Source organism: Manacus candei, unplaced genomic scaffold, assembly GCF_025592945.1.
Source record: "Manacus candei isolate 608988 ecotype Guabito, Panama unplaced genomic scaffold, ASM2559294v1 h1tg000019l, whole genome shotgun sequence".
NCBI lineage: Eukaryota > Metazoa > Chordata > Aves > Passeriformes > Pipridae > Manacus > Manacus candei.
In genome coordinates, this window is record NW_026138067.1 from 6,078,479 (window position 1) to 6,101,412 (window position 22,934).

Genomic DNA, 22,934 nt, shown 5'->3' on the forward strand with positions numbered 1-22,934 from the left:
CTTTAAAAAAAAAAAAACCAAACAACCAAACCATGATAAGTTTGTCCTTTTTTAAGGAAAAGTTTGATTTGTTATATACAGCACATTGCTATGAAAAGTATATTTTAAGAACTGACATTCCCCAGGTGTGGAAATGAAACAGAGAAAATCAAAACCATAGGTTTTTGAAACTTTATGTACTGCAGAGTGACTCTGTAGAATAACTTTGTGGAATGCTGATACAGTTTGCCACTTTATGTTGCTTGCATTTATTTCATTCAGAAGGGCTCATTTCCATAGACTGCTGGGCAAGATCAGTGTGGGATCTGCAGGCTGAGGTCTGTTATTCTATGAATCATCACAAGTAATTATCTATCCCCTAATTGCAACAATTCCATCAGTGATTTATGTCTGACACTGTGGCCCATCTTACTTCCCCAAAGGAGGGCCACGCTACACCTGCCGTGCTGGCAATGTACCTGGCCCGGGGTCAGTAACCACTGTCAGCACGACAGATGTTCATACAGGCATTGACATCTCGGCTGTACATGAGCTTGGTGGGAGCCAATGGCAGTGTATCCTTGTCAACAAAGGGCTTGGGATGGAAATTACATCTGCCTGGGAGCCTTGGCCAGTGCTGGAGGCCTGAGGGCAGCTCTGCGTTGCCTTTCCATAGTGTGTGGTGGTAGCCCAGTAAGCCAGGCTGTACTTCCCAGTCTTGGTAGCTTTAGGTTAAATCAACGCAAACTGCATTCACAACTTTGTCTTCAATGCAAAATGATCACAGGGAAGGTTAGGTGGGGGGAATGGAATAGCTACAATCAGTATATACACATTTAACTTGGCATAATTATTTTATTCTTCTCTGAAGGGCTATGTAGCTCTTTTAAAAGGACTTGCTGAAAAAGAACACTGCTTTTATTCTGGTATAATGTTCAACTATCTCTGATGATCAGGATAGCTCCTTAATCATTGCTTTTATGTTCCCAAATGAATATATCAGTTATAATATGTACTGTATCCTTTATCAAGTAAATGGCATCAATAAAACCAGTCAGTAAATATTAAAACTTTTGAACGTTATAATCACAAAGATACTCTGTGAGTTTATGGGTGACTAAGTGCACTTTCACACATAAAGGTTGGGGAGGACTTGAGCGTTTGTTGATGAACACAAATACCATAAATTAGTACAGATCAGGAAAACAGCTGCAGAATGTAAAACCATTTTTGTAAGTGTGGAGTTCAGGCTGTGCTTGGTCACCTTCTGCAGCAGGGGTACAGTCTAACCTGCATGAGCATTTTTTCTTGTTTTTATTTAATTTCCCTGTCTTGAAATGAGCAAAATAATTTACTAGTTCTAACATAAAAATAATTTATGATGAATAGGCACTGAAATGTTATTCTGAAATGCAATTGAGATACTGCACAATCTTTCAGAATATTTCCCAGTTTAACATTCCTTGTAAGAGAACAGAAAAAAATTTTCTGTGTACTTCATGAAAGACAGTTCTAAAACTATAAAAAAGCACCAAATTTCATAGCCAAACCTTGTCTTCTGCAGTACTACACAGATCTTCCACTTTTATTTTCTTCAGATGGCTAAATGATGTTGCTAACCCCAAAATTTCAACAAACCACTGATGTGTTAGGCACATTATTTTCTCCCCTTGTTTTCTATCAGTCCTGTCTGTTCTGCTCTTCATATATTTCCACACTGTCTTATTTCTAAACAATTCATGTTGCAGTACTATTTTTCTGAAAAGATTATCAGTAGTAGCCCATCAGATTTCTGTATACGCAGAAATGTCTGTATATGAAGAGGGAAAAATATCTTTCTGCTATTTATTATATTTGTATATAGTGCAGTGCAGAGTGGCACAGACTTAATTTAGAGTTAACATGTAAGAAGGACAAATAGCCATCATATTTTGTTCAGATCTAACCTGTATACCACTGCACAATACTGTACGTTGTGTGGGCTTACTGATAATCATCAGTCACCTGACAGTTCCATGTTTGGTATTTACTGTTAATAAGCTCAAATACCTTTGTAATCCTTTAGTTTCTGAGGCACATGTACATTTTCCCTACAAATTATCTCTAGTCCTGTCCCATCCTTTCAGGTTTCCCAGCACAGCAGTTCAGTTTGCACAGCTATATCATCGCTTTGTCTTTTGATTTGATATTCTCATCTCCTTATTTACTTGGGGAAAAAAAAATTAGCATTTGTCAATTAGAAGTTCTTGTAAACAGGCTAGGCCCCAAAAGAGACACATACTCTATAGATAGCATGCAGCACATTCTGTCTTGTGTTTAATCTTTCATGAGCTCAGCAATCATAGGCAAGTCACTAATCTCTCTGCTTTCCTTTCTGCACTGGTGAAACGGTTGTGGTAAGAATATTCAATGATGGTTTAGATGTCTTGGCTAAGGTTTGTGAAACTTTTGAATGTGCTGGAAGTTTTGCACAAGTCACTCTATGGTTGAACCTGAGGAGCTAATTACTTGAATGGGATAGCAAAGCAGAGTAAAATTAATAGAAACCAAGACATAACTTATTTTCTGTATCAGTTAAAAACTTCATTATAAAAGTTCAGGCAATGTAGTGACTAAGGCAGTTTAGATAGCATCAGGGACCAGCTCCACAGCTGATTTGTGGTAGCGTGTCCCTGACAACATCTGTATCTTTGTCCCTTCCCTCTTGCAGTATCGGTCAGGGCGGGATCCTCATCGAGGCTCAGACAATGTTTCCAATAAGTCTTCTGACAGCGATGTCAGCGATGTCTCCGCTGTGTCACGGACAAGCAGCGCTTCACGTTTCAGCAGCACAAGCTACATGTCCGTCCAGTCAGAGCGTCCACGAGGAAACAAGAAAATAAGGTGAGCACAGTGAGCTGTAGTGCCAGCTACAGCTGTGTAATTTGTGTAACTGAACACTTATTGATATGTGTATTTGAAATTAACATTTTGCCTAGAAAGAAATTTGCAGGGAATTTCCAAAATACTGGTTTAAACTTCTTTTGCATTTTATGCTTTTTGAAGTCTTCATGGAATTTGTTTTTAGCCAAGTTTTGTCATCTTGGGTTATGTAACATACACTAAAATAACAAAGATATGCTGTCAGCAAGCATTAGACACACTTAGATTTGCACATTCTGAAAACCGTTTTGTAAAATAATATGGCTGAAAACACAGTTTAACTGGAAAACTTGTGCCAGCAGAGGTATCTTGTTTTTCTTTTAAATAGAGCTGCTGAACTTTGATAGACCTGTTCAATTTATTTAATACTTACACTAATCCAATTTAGGTGTACACTGTAAGTGTACAACTATTGAACTGCTCTTCAACAAGACATACATTGTGTATCTGTGACCAAACTACAGTATTTTCTTTGCCTACACCTTGTGTGCACTCACAGGAGTTTTGGCTTTCACTTGGTGCACGAGTGAAAGATAATTTTTCTCGAAGGTGCAACCCACCTCCATCACCTATATTAATTCTCAGAAAATTGTCCTCTTGAGAGAAATAGTGTGTTTGAAAAAATTGTTTAAGTGTCTGCTTATATGAGCATTGTTAGGACCATATTGTTTCTTTCACACAGTTCTGTATACATTTCTAAATGTGATGTGTTGCCATGCTTATTTGTGTTGCTTATTTGAAGAAGGACTTACTTTCTCCTAGGAAAATGTTCTTAGAGCCTAGAAAGATCTCTAGTTTAGGTTGGACCCTTAGCCAGCATGATTTACCTTATGACAGTTTCCATCCTTTAGTTTTTATTTCATTTCTTTTGCGTTTCCTTTTTTCATGCATGCTCTTCTCCATGACCTTAACTTTAATTTATTGTTTTCTTTTTTTTCTTTTTGCATGCCTTTTTCAATTTTTGTTGACCTCAGAAGGACAAGGGATATAGAGGGAAAAAAAGAGGGAGGGCTGGAAGGGGATGAACAAGATGAAGTATTTCCTGAGGAGGAAGAAAAAGTGGAGGAGGAGGAGGAGGCAAAAGCAAAGGAGCAAGAAATTAATGAAAAAGGGGAAGGGCAAGAGGTGACAGAAAACTGTGATAAGGAGGAGATCAAAGAATCAGGGCATGATGAAAAAGCTCAAGAAGACCAAACTGAGGAAGGGAAAGAGGATGACAGGTAAAATATACTTCTGTTTCTATAGACCTATTTTTCTGCCTCCAAGACCCTATTTGTCTTTCCTTTTTATTTCTTTTGCTTGCTTATTGTCTATGCTCTCTGCAGCTTTTTTTTTTGTTTTGCTTTGCTTTCTGTCATGATGCTTTCATATTTAATTAAGTTTCACTCTCAACTTCAATGAGCTTGTTATGCATACCAAATGATGCAGCACACCAACTTGACTCATTAATATGCATGCAACTACAGCATACTATTTTTTAAATTGGTTTAGACCACAATTTGGGTTTGACAATAATAAACACTAGGAATTGTAGAATTCCTTCTTGTATTTCATGCCTGAATTATCATTTCAGGGAAAATCTTTTGTTGAGTGATATCTCATCAATATCAAAATTACTTTCATTTATGGCCATACTAAAGAAGACAATATAGATTTTTAATTTTTTTTACTAATCCTCTTTGGATAGGTTGATAAACTGTGCATAGTGGTTGACAATCAGTGTCAAAGCAGAGTCTTCCTATTTTCTTTCATTTGTTCACTGTGAATAACAGTCAAGCATTGCTGTATGGTGGAGTGGTCATGCACCTCTGCTGCTGTATTGTATCCAGAAACATTTCAGCACAACTAGCTCTGGTTTTATTAGATAATATTCTAGAATTATACGTTTTACAATGAGTCTTTAAAACCATATAAATTTATGACATTTTGTATTGCAAAATCCATGTAAATTGCATTGAGAGAAATACAATATTCCTTCTTTATTCATTAGCAAAAAATGAGTTTCAGATTTGATGAATATTCTTGAAATCCTTCTCACACAAGAATGGCAGAAAATCTCAGAAAAATGTACTTTCTTTTATCTTGCCAATTCTAAACTACCTCTAAATAACTTATGCCTGTAAAACTCTGCTCATATACATTAAGGTAAGCACAGAGCACTCTATGGAAATCCACTCTCTTTCTTTTCTACCAGCTTACATGTGTACATGCGGGGGCTGCTCATAATCACTTCATCATCAAAAATTACCTTGTTAAGGATAAGTCATACCTCTTGATATTACTGTTCTTATATACTTTATGAGTAATGGTAATAGTCACACTAAGGTCTTCAATCTGCTGAGATCATAGTTGGGTTCAATGTAACTTAAATGACCATGAAGACAGATACCCATCACAATTCATCCCATGACTATTTTAAAGAGTACCTCAGCACAATAAACTGCATTAGCTTTTGGAGCACTGGAGCACATTAAATCAATTCATCTTTTTTGGCAGAAGTAGCTGCAACATCAGATTTTTCTTCATTAAACCTTGTAAAACTAAACCTTGGCATATGGTTGACCTATAGGGAAATCATAATTGCATTCCTTCTTGGCAACACATGTTAGTAAACAGAAAGCATCACTCAAGCTTTGCTGTTGAGTATTCAGTATTCACAGTTCCCTGACATTATTTCTTACTCCAACTCCCTGATGATATCAGGGACAAAGAATAATAATTAACAATTTTTACTGCAGGTAGTCTGTTTAAGACTTCCCTAAATCTTAACCTCCATTTTTTTAAATATCAATCCTAAGCATTAATTCTGATACTCACAGTAGTTTTATCGTGTGAGTACACAGCAATTATAATCACAGAGCACGATTTCACTGTTGAAATACTGTAGAAAAACACAATCTCTGTTCCAAGCACATAGTTCTTCTGTGCTTCCCCTTTTGAACTCATACGTTATTTCATGATACAGACTCTAAGAGATGTTCCACATGACAGAAGATAGTTACAACACTGGATTAGGGACATCTTGACAATAGAGAATGCTAAGGGGAGATTGGACCAAAGAAAACAAGATGGTTTTGTGAATGTTTCTAGAGAGGTCTTTTCATGCATTCCAGGCAATGAGGAGAAAACATGAGGTGCTTACTAAAAATATGTCAAGTGGATGATGGGGCAAGTCTGATGAGCAGCAGGAGGTGATCTTTCAGTCTTGAATGAGAGAAAATAAATATGACAAGAAACAAATGCTAAAATACTGGGAAAAAAAGATGAATTATGTAGAACTGGATAAAAGAGAGTATAACTTTTTACTGATGCATGGAGAAAGATGGCACAGCCAAATAGGAAGGCTATGAAACTTAATCTTTCTGCCAGTATCCTAGAAGGGGTTATTGGACAAATTGTCAGGGCTGGAGAAAAGAACTGCAGTAGCTGTCATTTGAAATGGTGAGAATGGACAAAGCAATTATCTGTGTGTGTGGGCAGAAAGGGTAGAAATGTCAAATGCAAAGCATGTGCAAGTCACAAAGTTTTACTGTGTATTGGAAGGAACCAGTAACATCCCATGTGAAGAAAGGAAGTGAATGCTAAAGGACAGTAGAAGGACTAGAGCTGATTAAGTAGGAAGATGATACAATCAAGAAAGGAGAATTTGTAGTGGAAAAAGTCATCTGGGATGTAATTTTGTAGAGTCACTTAAAGATTCAAGAAACAGAGTGCAGGATATAGTTTTAAGTAATGTATTTCTTCAGACACAAACCCTTCCTAATGCTTCATGCCCTTTGTTCCCCTACCATTGTTAGGTAAAAAGATTAATTTCAAATCCACTTTTTATTTCTTTTTTTGTATCATTCAATTTAAAAAAATCTTTAAAAATTTAATTTTTAGGTTTTAAAACTGATTTTTTTAATGAAAAACTTAGTTTTTCATTAAAATTTAATTTTAGTATTGCAGATTTTATGGGTCTTCCACTGTGATTGCAGTTATTAACTGGTAAATGCAGTGTTTTGTAAAACTGTAAGAAAAAGCATGTCAATTCAATTTGGGCAAGCTCCTTCACAGGGGTGGAAGCAATATTCTGATAAAAATATCAAAAACTGTGCAAAAGACAACATCAAGAATCCATTTTCAACATGTATGTGCTCTTTGGTTTCTTAAAGATGTTTCAGAATGATTCCAATTACTGCTTTAACTATATTACTGCATGAAAGAAGTTAATTGTGCCTAACCTTTCTAGCAAAAAAGGCTGTATGTTTGAAGAGAAAACTGCAGCCTGAGACTCTTTCCCCATTGCATGATTGGTCTTCTAGGAAAATTGCAGTACAGGTAGTCTGTGCTCCCAATAGCTATAGATAAAAATATAGATAAATAGATAAATACATAAAGTTCACACGCTGTCATTTCTACCATGGAGGGGGAGAGAACTTGGGCCCAGTTATGTCAATGTTCTTGTAATTTTTCAGGGAAAACAGGCCAGCATGCACTGTCCTGCATTTCTCAACCAAATGTGTTGGCCTAACAATTTTTTCATCATTACAACAAAGTGACCTTGCCATTCCTGGGATGAGAATGGCAGGTTGCAGTGCAATACTTTTCAACTGCAAAACGTTTCATTATTCAGGCATTTTGGGGTGGATGTCATGCACTGGGTCCTTGAGCAAAACCCAGCAACTTTATCTTGTGTCTCTCTAACATAACTCTTCTGCATACTTATGACTAGATTGCCAGTCTGTGTATCTAAAATCAAAGGACCTAAAATAAAGATTTTTTCCGCAAGATTTTGTTAGTATTATTGGGCTGGGTTGAGTCTGTTACTAGTTTATGACAAATTCTTGCCCCATTTGAAGCATAGATTCAAAGCCACTACTTTTTATGCAAGCTTTTTAACTTTAGTATTCTACAGCAAGGCAAATCTTCAAAAGCTATAAATTCATATAGCTAGTGAGTCTCTACCAATATGGTCAATAATTTGGCCATTTTTTTTTTACATTTTCATAGATGACATGCAGAAGAAAATTAACTATAACTTCTGGAGAAATATTATGGAAAAGTATGCAAAAGATCAATGGTTAAGAAAGGAATTATATGAATTCATATATTTGTTGTGAAATCTTTACAGAGAATTGAATACAAATAATTTAAGAAATCTAGCAAAGTCAGCTGTTTCTCAGTTATTTGTCACCATCTATCAAGCCCTTGGAGACCTTTTTTTCTGCTACTTTGGAGTAAGTACAAAACATATATAGGCTTCTTTGCAGCTAGTAAACTCATTTTGATTCCCTGGGAAATAATAAATTAATGAATTTGGAAGTACACATTATTAACAGGTGAATATTAAAAATAGCTCATTTGAAACAGTCTGCAGCTTTGATATATGGTGCCCAGCAGGGAACTCAGGCATTTTATTTTGACAGAAATGCAATATCCTTGAGACTGCTTGCCTCTCCTTGAAATGCAGCCTGCACTTTAACTCTGTTGAACCAGCTCTGACCTGTGATCCATAAAGCACTGATGCACTCCTGTTTCTAAAGGTTTTTTAAAAACAGTGCATCCGTAGTCCAAAAAAAAAAAACAATACAAAGCCAACAAAAACCCAAGAGATGCAGAGGAAGACAAGCATTCATTTTCTGAAAATATTTAAAGCTAGATTGAACAATAAGTTCTTCAATAGACAGATTGTTTAATCTTTATTTGTATGGAATTGAGTACAACAGGTCTGTGGACAAGAATGGCAACAGCAACAATAAAAGTGAGGTAGAAACTTGAAAAAACAAGGAGATCATGAGGCTTTTGTTTCTTTGCTATTATGATTCTGTGGTTCTGTCTTAGTGATGTATGTTTTCACTCTTTTAACCTGAGTATTATTTTAATAGAAAAGTGGCAAAATTCTGTAAAATTATTATATATTCTTCTAAATGTACTTTATTAAAAATAATTAATAAGCTTATCACTTAACTTTCTAAGAAACAAACATAAACTTCTTCATGTTACTTCATCAAAGTATTTCTAAAATGTAGTCACTGGTTTTGTGCCACTGCCTTTGAAAGACATTGCCAGACCCATCAGGCAAGTATTGTATTTGAAATAAGAGTCCCAGTGGTGTTCTTACTATTGTGTACTTGCTAGCTATGGTAAGATGATGCTCCAGTGGTTTACCATTGCCCATATATTGAATTTAATGTTATTTGACCAAGCATTCTCAGTAATAACACTGTACCTGTGTGGTGTTCATACTCCTGTTAAAGTCCATAAGGTGCTACCTAAGCAAGCTGAGAGATCTGTCATCAGGTGACCCCTAGTAGGAAATAAAATTTCCTTACAAATACCACTGGGAGACATAACATGAGCACAATTCCTATGGAAGTCCAAGGTAAACAAGAAGCAAGTTACTCCAAACTGGCACACTTTACAAAGTACACATTGCCTCAGCAGGCAGATATGGTCATAGACCTCTCTTCCTCAGCTCAGAAAAACTGGCTCTTGTTCAGAAAGATGTAAGACACCTTTCCTCACGATGTTTTCTTTTTATGATAGTCTTAAGTTTTCTGTATGCTTTTATAATTTCCCCCAGAGACCAAAAGTGACTCAAAGTCATTTTGTCAAACTAACAGAAGTCAGACAGGCAAGATCATGATGTCCCAGATAATGTCTCTTTGGTTGAGGTAATTATGGCTTCAGAGCTCTTGCTCATGTCTCTTTAGTTCTTAGTCCCAGAAGATCAATTCAGAGATATGCTACGGGTTTGGGAGATGTTAGCAGTGCCTATGCTGACCCTGATTTTTCGGAGTCCTCAAGCAACCTGAATTTACGAGAAATGAAGGAAATGTCAGAGTTATTTTGTTCTTCAGACAGCCACTACCACACATATGCACATAAGCATTAAAACAAGTATGAACATATTCACTTTGTGCAGTACTAATCAAAGCAATACAGTCTCTCATGAGTGAAGTATGGATGCAGCTGTAGTGAAATCCATACTGCTTAAAGCAATTTATTTAAATAAAACCCTTTCAGGACATCTGGCTCTTCCCTGTGTATCATGTGATTTTTTTTTTTTTGTTTGCAATCACACAACACTTATGGGATGGACGAGGGGTCAGACCCAGCCAACATGGGTTTAGGAAAGGCAGGTCCTGTCTGATGAACCTGATCTCCTTTTATGATTAGGTGACCCGCCTGGTCCATGAGGGGAAGGCTGTGGATGTGTCTACCTGTCAAAGCCTTTGACACCGTCTCCCACAGCATACTCCTGAAAAAGCTGCAGCCCACGGCTTGGACAGGGGCACTCTCTGCTGGGTTAGGAACTGGCTGGAGGGTCGGGCCCAGAGAGTGGTGGTGAACGGAGCTGCATCCAGTTGGCAGACGGTCACTGGTGGTGTCCTCCAGGGATCAGTGTTGGGCCCAGTTCTGTTTAATGTCTTTATCGATGATCTGGATGAGGGGAGTGCACTATTACCAAATTTGCAAATGACACCAAGTTGCAGGGCAGTGTTGATCTGCTGGAAGGCAGAAGAGCTCTGCAGAGGGACCTGGACAAACTGGAGAGATGGTCTGATTCCAACGGGATGAGGTTCAACAAGGCCAAGTGCTGGGTCCTGCACTTTGGCCACAACAACCCCCTGCAGTGCCACAGGCTGGGCACAGAGTGGCTGGAGAGCAGCCAGGCAGAAAGGGACCTGGGAGTTTGGACTGACAGGAAGCTGAACATGAGCCAGCAGTGTGCCCAGGTGGCCAAGAAGGCCAATGGCATCCTGGCCTGGATCAGGAACAGTGTGACCAGCAGGTCCAGGGAAGTGATTCTGCCCCTGTACTCAGTGCTGGTGAGGCCACACCTGGAGTGCTGTGTCCAGTTCTGGGCCCCTCAGTTCAGGAAGGATATTGAGGTGCTGGAGCAGGTCCAGAGAAGAGCAACAAGGCTGGTGAAGGGACTGGAGCACAAGTCCTGTGAGGAGAGGCTGAGGGAGCTGGGGTTGTTCAGCCTGGAGAAGAGGAGGCTCAGGGGAGACCTCATCACTCTCTACAACTACCTGAAAGAAGGTTGTAGCCAGGTGGGTACTGGTCTCTTCTCCCAGGCAACCAGCAGTAGGACAAGAGGGCATGATCTTAAGCTCTGCCAGGGGAGGTTTAGATTGGATATTAGGAAGAAATTTTTTACAGAGAGAGTAATCAGACATTGGAATGTGCTGCCCAGGGAAGTGGTGGATTCACTGTCTCTGGAGGTTTTTAAGATGAGACTGGATGTGGCATTTAGTACCATGGTCCAGTAATTACAGCAGTGTTGGATCAAAGGTTGGACTTGATGACCTCAGAGGTCTTTTCCCACCCGGTTGATTCTATGATTCTATAATTCCCCTTAATGTAATCTCAGAAGCAAATCCTGTCCAGTTCCAGCATGTCTATCTTCCAAAGTTTTCTGTCAATGAGTTTTCTAAATAAGAAAATATTCCACATAGTTCATTTCAGTTTAGCAAGATGATACATCATGGTACTTCTTATCCTGAGACAATACATGATGTCTCTTACCTCTATATATTTTTGAGCATTTCAGCCTTCAAGTCTGTAATTTTTCTCACTTTCTTGACTTGATTTTTCATTATTTCTCTGGTGATTTTAGGTCTGGGACACATAGTGGATTTAAGGTCTGGTCTATCAATTCACTGCTTGCTTTTCATTTCATAGAGCTCTAGACAGCCCTTCAAGAAAAAAATCTGAGCAGCATTAAGCAAGTTTGCAGTATAGCTTGTGACTTAGCAGTATTAATACAAAACCTTTCTTCCATCTCTGCTGGAAGACTGTAATTCAACAGTGTGTTGGAACAAGCACTCAACATCTGACTTTCAGATTAGGTACATGCAAGGTGCATTTCTGTAAGACACTCTCAATTAAATCAGGTTGCTCAAGATCAGTTTTAATTTGACAAGCTAGTTGTTATCGGGCTTTTACAAACACAACTGCTGCTTTGCCAGGCTGGGTTAAAGAAGACACTTTCTAAAAACTCAGAGAATTTGGATGTTATTCAAAACTCATTCTGTCCTTGATGGCAATGTGTTTTCTTTATTGCCAAGCCTTTAGAGCTCATATGGACTGCTTGTATTTACCAATGAATATGACAGCTGACTAATGCAAGACTCCTGAACCTCAGCTGATTCTCTTGCTAGACTTCTTTTGCATCCACACAGAGTAAATGGCTGGTTTAGTTCACTGTATCACAGCAAGGGATTTCATTAAAGAGTCACTACTGTTAGCAGGGCAATAAAGCTTTTCTGTAACTTTACAAAGGAAAACTTGAAAATTTATCAACAATAGATGAATATTAATAATTTTCATTATAACTTTAATTTAAATTAAAAAATTGTTATCAGTGGTATTTTTATACAAAAAATATAGCCAAATATTCTATCAGAGATGGTGAGAACTTTTATCAAAAATCTCTGGAGCCCTGTGAATAATTCAACTGCTAGTGTTTGGAAACAGCTGTTACAGTGTTTTTTCTTCATTGCTCATTTGTTGTGGCAATGCTTGGTAAATAATCCACCATCTGACCCAAAATTAGTTTGAAATTTGTTCCTGTTTTAAAAAAAAAGCATGCTAGAGATGATATGTAAAAAGCTATACGTTTATTTTTTATAATAATAAAACAGTGTGTAGAGCTTTATATCTAAGCTCTCTAAGGGAGAGAAGGATACAGTTCAAGTCAACCTATGTACTGTAGCTGGTGAGGTATTTGTATGAAAGAGACCTTTGAAAAAGAAACTTTATTTAAAGATATTGTTACTCTTATTTTGCGATGTGGCCACAAGTTTTCTTTGAATAACAATAGACGTAAGGAAATAGATTATAGTCAGTGCTCTATTTTTTTCCCCCAACTTTCTTGTTATAATTTTAATAAAATAAACCTAATAATTAAGTCAGTCTGGTGCCTATTAGAGATTTATACCAACAATAAGTTAATAGAATAATTTTGACCAAGTGGATCTCCAGGGACTAAGTCATTATAATTTTGAACCTGTAGTGTCTCTCTTTGATGTGAATTGGCAGATGAGTATGTGCATTGGCCGGAAGCACTGTTCCCATGGAAATGTTTTTTCCTACATCACAGCTGTCCCCATAATGCTGTTTTTGTTAAATTTCTTCAGTAAATTAATGAAATGAGAGCCTCTCTGATTGAGTTAAAAGGTCTATTAAGAATGGCATTAAATTCATCTCCTGCTTGTCAAAAGCTGTAAACAAAGTTTTTTTGTGGATCTTCCAGTCTCACAAGAGATATGTATTAGAAAATATCTATTACAACAATTGAAAATATTGTTAAAATCCTTTCCCTAGGACATCACAGCACATAGCTGTACTATGCACTTGGCAAAGTGCAGTTTTGCTGTTGCAATGCCTTATTTTCCTTAGGGATCATTACCAGAGAATGAAGCTGGAAAGTAGTAATATTGACTTTTCTGTGGGAAATAAAGAAACCTGCAAGGTCCACCAACTGACTTAAGACTAATTCTGATTCTCTGATACATACATTTTTGTTAGAGCAATGAGATTACAAGTTTTAATTTCCAATACTGCTGTAAAGACAACTGCAAAGAACCACACAGAGTCCTCAAAAATCCTACCAATATTATACAGTACAATGGATTGTATTGATATTTTTCCTTCACATTTAAAAAAGTATTAATAATATTGTAGATTGTAAAAATGCGTGTGCTTCATAATACTGTTTTTAGTAAAGTGTATTCATTAATAAGTGAAAAAAATAAATCAAGTTTTTCATAATAATTTTACACTACGAGTCATTGAAACATAAAATAACATTTGTTTATTCTTTTTAGAATAAGTGATGTTCTTCATAATTTGTTATGATTATGAAGTCACTGGGTGTAAGGATTCTGTACTGCTCCCTGTGCTGCTTTCTGCCATAGACTGCTATGCTTCAGTGCCAGAGCCTGATTTAGAAGTCAGTTTTATATGGCTTAAGCAGTACATTACTACTGAAGAACTTACCAGGGGGAAGAGGAAGCTAAGCTTCAGGGCTGGGGTTCCTGTCATTGGGACTTATTTTGAGCAGGCAGATGGATTGTGATATTATTTCTCAAGTGGGGGAAAGAGAGGTGTTCACCTTGCAAGTGTCTAATTATCGTTTTGATAAGGAGAGAAAAATGAGATGGTGGCTAAGGCTGTCTGAAGGGGTATGATCTGTGTTTTTTGAATGACCATGGTGTCCTAAAATTTAGGTTTGTTCCTCTTTGTGGTTTGTATTTCTTGCCTACAGAAGAAGACTAAGTCAGTGTACTTTCTTGGTTTAGCCTTTCTCATTCCTGCCTGTTGGTTTGCTTCATGTACAGAAGAATGGGCTATACTGCTCTGTGCAACAACATAGGATGCCTGCAAAAATCTTAATGAGGTTCTTTAACCTGTGGGACTTCATAATTGCTTTTTATAGCAGTAAGAGCTTCCAGGGGAGTCACTGTCTTTAGTCCCTCCTTCCCTCTTCTGGTTAGTTTGCCACATATTGTAAATCTCAAAAGGCATGATAAAGCATAAGGACTCCCGGGTGTCAGTGTGGGTTTGTGTTTTTTTGTTTGTTTGTGGTTTTGTTTGTTTGTTTGTTTGCTTGTTTTGTTTTTGTTTGTTTGTTTGTTTTTAGTTTGTGTTGGTTTGGGTTTCCCAAATCTTTGTTCATCCCAGATCTTTGTTCACGAAGCCTAGCCATGATGATGATGATGATTTGGGTTTTATTTTTGTTTTTCTGGTCTAGACAAAAGATTTCTGAGGAAATTCGGCACTCGCTGTACTAATCAACCACTTTCTATAAAAGATTTCTGTTTCTGTAGACAAGAATCTGACCAAGATGCCTTCCAACTTCGCAACTAATTCAAAAACTGCAGCCAAAGACTGCAGGTTTTTAACTATGGCAACAGGACGAGACTTTCCAATTGGTACATATGAAACAATGAGGATTTATTGTGTCTGCACCTGCTTCATGGAAAATATAACAGTCAACAATATTATCAATTAGTTCTAAAATTAGAATTTTCTTTTAAGATTATGAAACACTTTCAAGTCCATCAGAAACTTTGAGAGTGGATGAAGTTTCTGACTTGTTCTTTAATACCTAACATCAAAAAATGTTGACTAAAACAAGTTTTCATCTGGAATCTATTTATCTATGATCTGAAGCATTTGCCCACAGTGCAGTCCATCTAACAAGACTTAAAATCATATACTGTTACATATAAAGTGTCTTCGAATCAGTTTTTCTGCCTTTAGGGCAGGATCCTTTTGCACTGTGAAATCTTCTCTCTCCTTAACCCAAACCTTACAAACAATTCCTTTCCTTCTTAGGCGGATATAAAGAAAATGGTCTGCCTAAAGCAGGAGATACCAAGACTAAATCAAAGGCAAAGGTCTTCTTGTGAAATCTTCTTCTCTGCTTCTCTTCTATGAGGATTTCCCCAGGCACTTTTTTGTAATCTTTTTGTAATTCAATACAAATATTAACAAACGGGGGAGAAAAACCTGATAGTTTCTGATTATCTGCTGTAGTAGGAGTCTGGAAAACTTTGAAACCCCTTTTTTTCCATAGAGTAATTACACTCTCTGGTTTGAAAACAGGTGAGTATCTGCAAAGAGATCTTGATGAGTAATGGCTTAAGAAATCCAGAAACTTAGCATTGCATTTCCAGAAGGCCATGTATGAATAGCAGTTTTGTAGTTGCTTACTGTTTTTCTTTAAAATCATTCGGAGAAAGCTAATTAGCCCATTGAATATCAGAATTTGAAAACAATCTGAATTTGTAGTATCATCAAGGAATTTAAGATTAAGTTAAGTCTATACCAGTGAGCTCTACAGGGCCAGGACACATTGTTTAGACAGCTTGTGTTCTCTTTGGCATGGCTTTGTGCTGGACATACTGATAAGGTACCTCTGATTCAGTTCAGGGACAAATCAAGAGATAGCATGGCTCAGGGTCAGTTTCCTCTTGTCAGGACGCCTGAGAAAACACTGTTTGGCAAAGAACGTAAGCTAGCTGTGTGTACACAGGCTGTCAAGGTTAGACAACAGGCCTAAGCCATTTTATTAACTGCTATAGTTGTGGCACAGGAATCTTCAACGACTGCAAGGACCATGTTAAATTTCACAGAATCAGAGAATTTCCTGAGTTTGAAGGGACTTACAGGGATCATCAAAGTCCAACTCCTGGCCCTGCCCAGGACAGCCCAAAGAGTCACACCAGGTGCCTGAGAGCATTGTCCAGATGCTTCTTAGATGCTGGCAGGTTTGATGATGTGACCACTTCCCCGGGGAGCCTGTTCCAGTGCTCAGCCACCCTCTGGGTGAAGCACCTTTTCCTAATATCCAACCTAAACCTCCCCTGATATAACTTCATGCCATTCCCTTGGGTCCCATCACTGGTCATCACAGAGAAGAAATCAATGCCTGCCCCTCCACTTCCCCTCATGATGAAGCTGTACACCACTATGATGTCTCCCCACAGTCTCCTCCAGGCTGAACAAGCCAGCTGACCTCAACTGCCATGACTTCCCCTCTAGACCCTTTACCATCTTTGTAGCCCTCCTTTGGATGCTTTCTAATAACTTTATATCTGATGAGGATATTTTTAAGATTAATATCTTATAAGGCACCTTGAGAACCCTGTTTTTAGTGCACATCTATTCATTGACTCATACAATCTCATAAATTTCTTTAATGTCAGTTTTAAAATATTGTTGAACTGGATATGTGTGTGATTGTTTCTATATATGTACATGTAAAGAAAACTTCCAGTAATTTCTGTTTCCTGTTAAGAGAAAAGGTTGTATGATTTACTCTCTAAATTTTACTCTGAAGTCCAACCTTCTGTTACCTCAGAAAGGAACCAAACCTGACATACAACACCCAGTTTTTCTGAAAATTATCCGTTTCTGGCACTGTCAAAAAGCAACCTGGGTAGAAGGATGGCTTCTACTGGTGAGAATATCAAGCATCTATCAAGCATCTACCAAAAATAATTAGTGAATTAGGGTTTGGATGGCCAGAAAGGGTTCAGAGTGTTGGTGAAGGAAGTGCTCATGACCACTGTAGGTTTATTATAAGGAACTATAAACCACTCAGAACTCTCCTTGTGCTTATTTCTCAAAGCTTTTTTGTTGCAAGAGGAATTGAGAAAAAACTAAGCCACTGCTATGTGATGGCTTTCTCCAGGAGTTGTTAGCTAGTTGGGACTGTAACAAAGACGTCTTCTCTGTTGCTTTTAAAGTAGGGGAAAAAAACCCCAAACCTTTAAATATAGAACATAGTTTTAGAACTCTACTGGAGGGAAAAGAAGTTTGTGAATGAACTTTCAGTATTAGCCATTTATAGTAGTATTTGGCATTTTCACATAAATCTAAATATAAATCCCTTTTTTCTCACTTGAATTCCCTTTCCTACTTTTCTCAGTTGGTTGGGAGAAGGTGTCTGAATGAAGTCTACGTCACTGCTGGCAGGTGTACACAGCAAAACTTCATTTTGTGGTACAGAAACCTTTAGCAGTGAAGGAGCAAATTTTTGAAATTCACAGTACTTTCATAGCTAACTGCATAGTGAGATTATAGCAACTTTGTTTGCATGCCAACCTCTTTAAATATATTGATTTCTCTAATAAGGGTAATTATTGTAATCCATTCCACTTAAATAGAATTATACATCTTGGAAAGGGCACACAAAGCACCTCAAAGGCACATTAGACTCAGGAAGTAAATTCCTCCTCAGTGTAACTTTTGTATGAGTCAGCAGAATATTTTTTTCCTTTGCTGTAAGACATTTCTTGAATGTTAATATCATTTCCAAAGAATGCATTGATTACTATTTTCCATATGGAAGGAATCCACTGATTTTCTGGGTATTATTTTTGAAAATTGGATCATAGAAATAGGTTGTTCTGCAAGCAGTAAAAAAGTTATTTCCTTCATCAGCCTGTGCATGTGAATGAGGTGCTACATAAAATAACAGAGATTCAATAATGACTTATACTGCAATCTTTCCCCAAAGAGGTATTTATAAGATCTCTTTCCAGGAGTCTGTTTTCAAAACAGTTTTAGAAACTAAACAACTTTAGTTTTCTACTGCTCTGTCTAATTTGAAAGGATTTTAAAAAATGTTGAAAAGAGAGAGACCTGACTAAAAACGCAGTCATGTTAATCATATTTCCTTTGAGAACTTGAGTTAAAAAAAAGCATTACTGGATAAGGGGCTCTAATTTTCTGATTCTTATTAGAATTTTACTCAAGATAAAGTTGAAGATACTAGCTCTTCCCAGGTTTCTAAACCTCTAGTATTTTTTATATGCAAGGTAGTGTCAAAACTGAGAACTAGTTTCTGTGTCAACTCTTTTTTGTGAATCAATCCCTAAGGTTTTATTTGATAAAAAGTACAGCATGTGATGTTACCATCTGAGAAGTAAGTTATCATAGTACTGAAAAGACACAGAAATACAATTCCTCTTCTATTGTCTTCCTTGCCTTCTTCTTTACCCACATCCTATCATACTCCTTCCTTGGTTATAAATATGCCAATGAGAGTCAGTGTGTACTAATATAACAACAAAGAGAGCTAAAAAAGGGTAAGAAAAATGGTTTCAGGTTACCACTGTGTTCCAGTCTTTTGTTATTGTCTGTCCAGGCAAGGCCACTTTGGCTCTCTCGCAGTTTTGTTTTGTGCTTCTCTATCTGTTGATCCAAACTCTCATTCATATTTTCCCTTGTAACTTCCCTGAGAAGGACACTCAGCATTTTTTTCACTTGATGACAGAGGTCTACTTCTATGAACTAGCTCTTTGCTTTCTCACTGAGTTGTGGTTAAACTACAAGCATTTTGTACCTTCATGCACATGCAGCTGTGAACCAAAGAGCAGAGGAGCACTGTCTGGGTACCTCTCAGATATATTAAAGAGTTGCCTCATCCCAAATTCCCTTGAATCTGTGGGAAGAGACCCAGTGATTCTTTTGCTTTTGAGGGCACTGCATTAATTCCATAGATAAGATATTGACAGAATATATGTTGCAAAAAACTCATAAAGAAGCAATAAAACCTTCCGTTTTTGAAATAGATTCAGGCCATTACAGGTAAGAAAAAAAGGAGTGAGGTTATACCCACTAAAATTTACTCTACAACCACTTTCTGAGCAGTAAAACTCTAAGAACAGCCTCTGCATGTATTCGAAAATCTGTTTAAAGAGCAAAACTAATTTTTTTTTAGCCTTTACATACTGGTGATTTAATTTCCCCTGGTTTCCAAAAGTACTCCACTGTTTTGTGGATTGTTTAAAACTGCATCTCATGGGGACTTTTTAGTGAAATGCACTCTCTGTGGAGAGAGAATGGCCTATTCTCAGGCCCACATGTACTCCAGAGTTTCCAGTTCTGGATATTTGTCCAGACACCTACCAGTTAGATGTTAGGGCAAAATGTGGATAAGTACTGCTGTCATCAGTGTAGATTGCCACTTCTGTGGAAGGGAAAAGTCCCTTAGCCTGGTCCACTAGTAGATCAGATCCCTGTGGGACTTGTGAAATGCTACAGCAGATAATTTAGATGCAGCCACATAGAGCATGTAAAAACAGTCTGTAAATGAGTACAAAAGGTATATTAGAATTAAATTCTATTTTATCAGTAGTGGTGATCTATATCACATAGCAGCCAAGTGTTGTATGAAATACATATCTAAGAGCTGTGTTTGTTGATGAAGAGAGGGAGCAAAAAACCTATTAGTGTTCATTACTGTATGATGACTGAGATAAACCAGATTACTAAAAACTTACTGAAAACATCCTTGAAATGTCTGCATGTTTGGAAACTAACCTTCAGACTGATATCCTTTTCCACTCAGTAATGAATCAAGTGTCTGTTTCCTAGAGGTCATTTTTGTACATATATGTGAGAAGAGAGGCAGAGCATTGACTGCAGAACTTGAATTTCCCAAACAAAAAATGGTTATATGATATACGGATACATTAATTCTTTGATATACTTTTGCTGCTAATATATTTTAAGTCATCAGTAAATAAGAGCTTGTTATTTAAAACACAATTTTGATGAGTCAAGTATTTTTACAGTAGACCAAACAAGAACCTAGAATTAAAGTCGCTCCTTTTTATCTCTCAAAACCAAACCCTACCTGTGTGATTAGCTGCTTTTACCCTCTAGTCTCCCAGAACCTTCCATCTGAAACCTGTCCTTTTCTGTCTTCCCCTTTTTACTCTTTGTCTGCACTGTTTATCCGTCTACTGGCTGACAGTGTCTTTACATCCAAAATGCAAAGCAGACAGATGGGCGTCTCAGGAAAGAACATGACTAAGAGCACCAGCATCAGCGGGGACATGTACACGCTGGAGAAGAACGATGGCAGCCAGTCTGACACAGCAGTGGGCACTGTTGGTGGTGGCAGCAAAAAGAGACGGTCCAGCATCGGTGCGAAGATGGTCGCCATAGTGGGTCTCTCAAGAAAAAGTCGCAGCACGTCACAGCTCAGCCAAACTGGTAGGAACTAGATTGATTTTCTCTCTCACATTACCATTTAAATGTGCATAATATTTGTGTATTACAGTTTAATTTGGAGATCCTGTTGAAGTTGCCTAATCAACAGTGTTCTATGGAATGAAGAAAATGGTCGAACATCTTTTTTCTCTGGGCATTTGCTAAACATTAATTTTTTTTTAGCAAACATCCTTTTCAGGTTGGACTGAAGCTTTTATTTTCTGTTTGCTGGAACTGACTAATGCACCTATTTCTTGCTTCTCAGGAACCAACATGAGCTGTACTTCTGGTTGGGGAAGTCCTTACAGCAGTTTGTCAAGGGGCACTGAAATGTTGCAAAATGCCTTTGCTTTTGTCACACATAATGTTTGCATATTTCAACAGGAGATTTTTTCATATTTGAACATGCAAGCTTTTTTAAACAAAACAATTTTTCTGAACAAAATGATATGTTTTATTACTTTAGTAAAACTGTTTTATTGCTTTTTAATTAATTTCTTTTCAGCTTACAAGTGTTTTCACCATCAGTATAAATTTTTCTCATTTCTGTTTATCTCAATTCAAATTTGACATAGAAATATTCTACCTAGGAAAATGGAGAGTTTTTCTGCTTTGATGCCTAAAGCTTTTAAAATCTTACACACTTTTTCTATTTCTTCCTATTTTGAGGAAAATCCATATAATACACTCTGAAAAGCTCTCATTGTCAATTAAGGAAGCGGTATAGGACAAGTGTCTTTTACATGGAAAAAAGTTACTTTTATTTGAATAACATGTATAAAAAGTGTTTAAGCAATTTATATGGTTATGCATATATATTATATATTTCACAGTATATACACAAGATATATTGTATGTTCAGTATTTAAGTAAAACTGTTGCAATTTTATCATATGGTTCAACATAAGTTTACAGTGTCCAGCTGTGTGAGGTCCCGTCTAAGATCTCCATTGTGCTAACCACCACTCAAACATGGATAAGAGATTTTTCAGTTCTCCTCCAAGTTTGCAGTTTGTATCATGAAACCAAAGTTATGAGAGTTTTAATGTACAACTAAATAGAGTGAAACAGTGATTTGACTTTCAGAAATTGTGTTAAACTTTTAGTGTAAACTTTTGTAGGAGTGGGATTTAAAGTACCTGGAAAGAGTAGAACTTAAAAAGAAAGGAAAAGAAGAGGAATAACAAACAGTGCAGAAGAGGGAGGAGTACCAGAAGAGAGCAGGGAGCTTGAGTGTGTGACTTGAATGCGATATGAGACAAAGGAGTGAAAAAGTGGGGAAAGAACGTCTCTGAATATCATGCAGACACTGATGGTTCCATCAGTAGGCAAGTCTTTGCAGCAGTCTTGTGTTTTACCAGCTCACTTGCAGATTATGGAAATGGCAGTTTCATGTACATTTCTATTTTTGCTGAGTTGGAATGAATGACAGACAAAAGATGAAGTCACCTTTAGACAAATCTGGGAAGTGTCTAGTTGGGCAAAAAAAAAAAAAAATAACCACTTACTTACCTGGAAATCTAAATTTTACTTTTGTTTTAGTATAGAGCTATGTAACTGTATTGATATATTTGATTATAAAATCCAATACAATGCACTACATTACCAATCTAATCTGGTCTCTCATAATATAAGAACTATTAAATGAAAGATGACAGCTCTTTGTACAATGTTCAAGGATGTCTCAGCACCAGAGAGAATCTATATTGTGTGACTGGCCTAGATTTCATTTAAATATCATACTGTCTTAGTTATTCGGTAGTTTCAATCTGAAGTTTTTCTCTCTGTTATATCCAATCAGTTGCCCAACAACTGATTAGATGCTTGTCAGGGAAAAATGTAAAATATAATTTTTTCAAAAGCACTCAAGGTCTTTTGACCCATTGACTGTGAATAGGGTGTTCTGAAAAACTGTTGAACAAGGAGATGTATTTTAGTGCTATTGGAAAAGCAGCAGAAACCAGGGAAGCCTGCATGGCTCTGGTGGGTGTCTCTGCTCCCTCAGCTGCTCCGTGGGATAGGTCTGTGCTCAGGGCTGACCTGTGCCTGGCCCCAATGAGAGCAGCCAGTGCACCTCCTGCTGCTGTCTTCTGAAAAGGTCCCTCGTGTGTTGGTTGGATATGGGGATATGGGTTGTTTTCTAGAGCTGTTACTGCACACCAGTTCCTGCTGCCCTATTTGACAGCACCCCTTAGGGGCCTTTTTTGGCGGCCACATGTGGCTGCACCTAACAGGACAGGCACATGCATCGTTTAAACAGCTGGATCATGCAAGTGCACTGATCATATGGTAAGCAAGCTTGTGGCCACATGTCAGCCCCTGGATGAGGTGTATGTGTAGTACTGTGGCTCTGGTGACACAAGGTGATGGCCTTTTGGGTGGATGGGGGCAAGGTCCTGCCAGGAAGAAATGTCTTGCATGTCTTAAGTTTCCTTCTCAATGAGAGTGGTGAGACACCAGAACAGGCTTCCCAGAGAAGTTGTGGATACTCCATCCCTGGAAGTGTTACAGGTCAGGTGGGATGGGTT

At 37.6% G+C, this 22,934-nt stretch overlaps 1 protein-coding gene across 39 annotated transcripts in view; it reads left to right on the forward strand.

Annotated features, from left to right (window-relative positions):
* Positions 1-22,934, forward strand: part of RIMS2 (regulating synaptic membrane exocytosis 2) — a 449,774-nt gene that overhangs the window by 373,109 nt on the left and 53,731 nt on the right. For 18 of the 39 annotated variants that reach the window (XM_051785117.1, XM_051785120.1, XM_051785121.1 and 15 more), the window contains 2 exons: positions 2,690-2,862; positions 20,168-20,409. The exons of 16 other annotated variants lie outside the window; for them this stretch is intronic. In XM_051785117.1, coding sequence (XP_051641077.1) covers positions 2,690-2,862; positions 20,168-20,409 — 415 coding nt within the window. Of the gene's footprint in view, positions 1-2,689; positions 2,863-3,875; positions 4,122-20,167; positions 20,410-22,934 lie in introns of all 39 variants that reach the window. 5 more of the 39 variants (XM_051785119.1, XM_051785124.1, XM_051785115.1 and 2 more) reach the window with 4 other exon arrangements.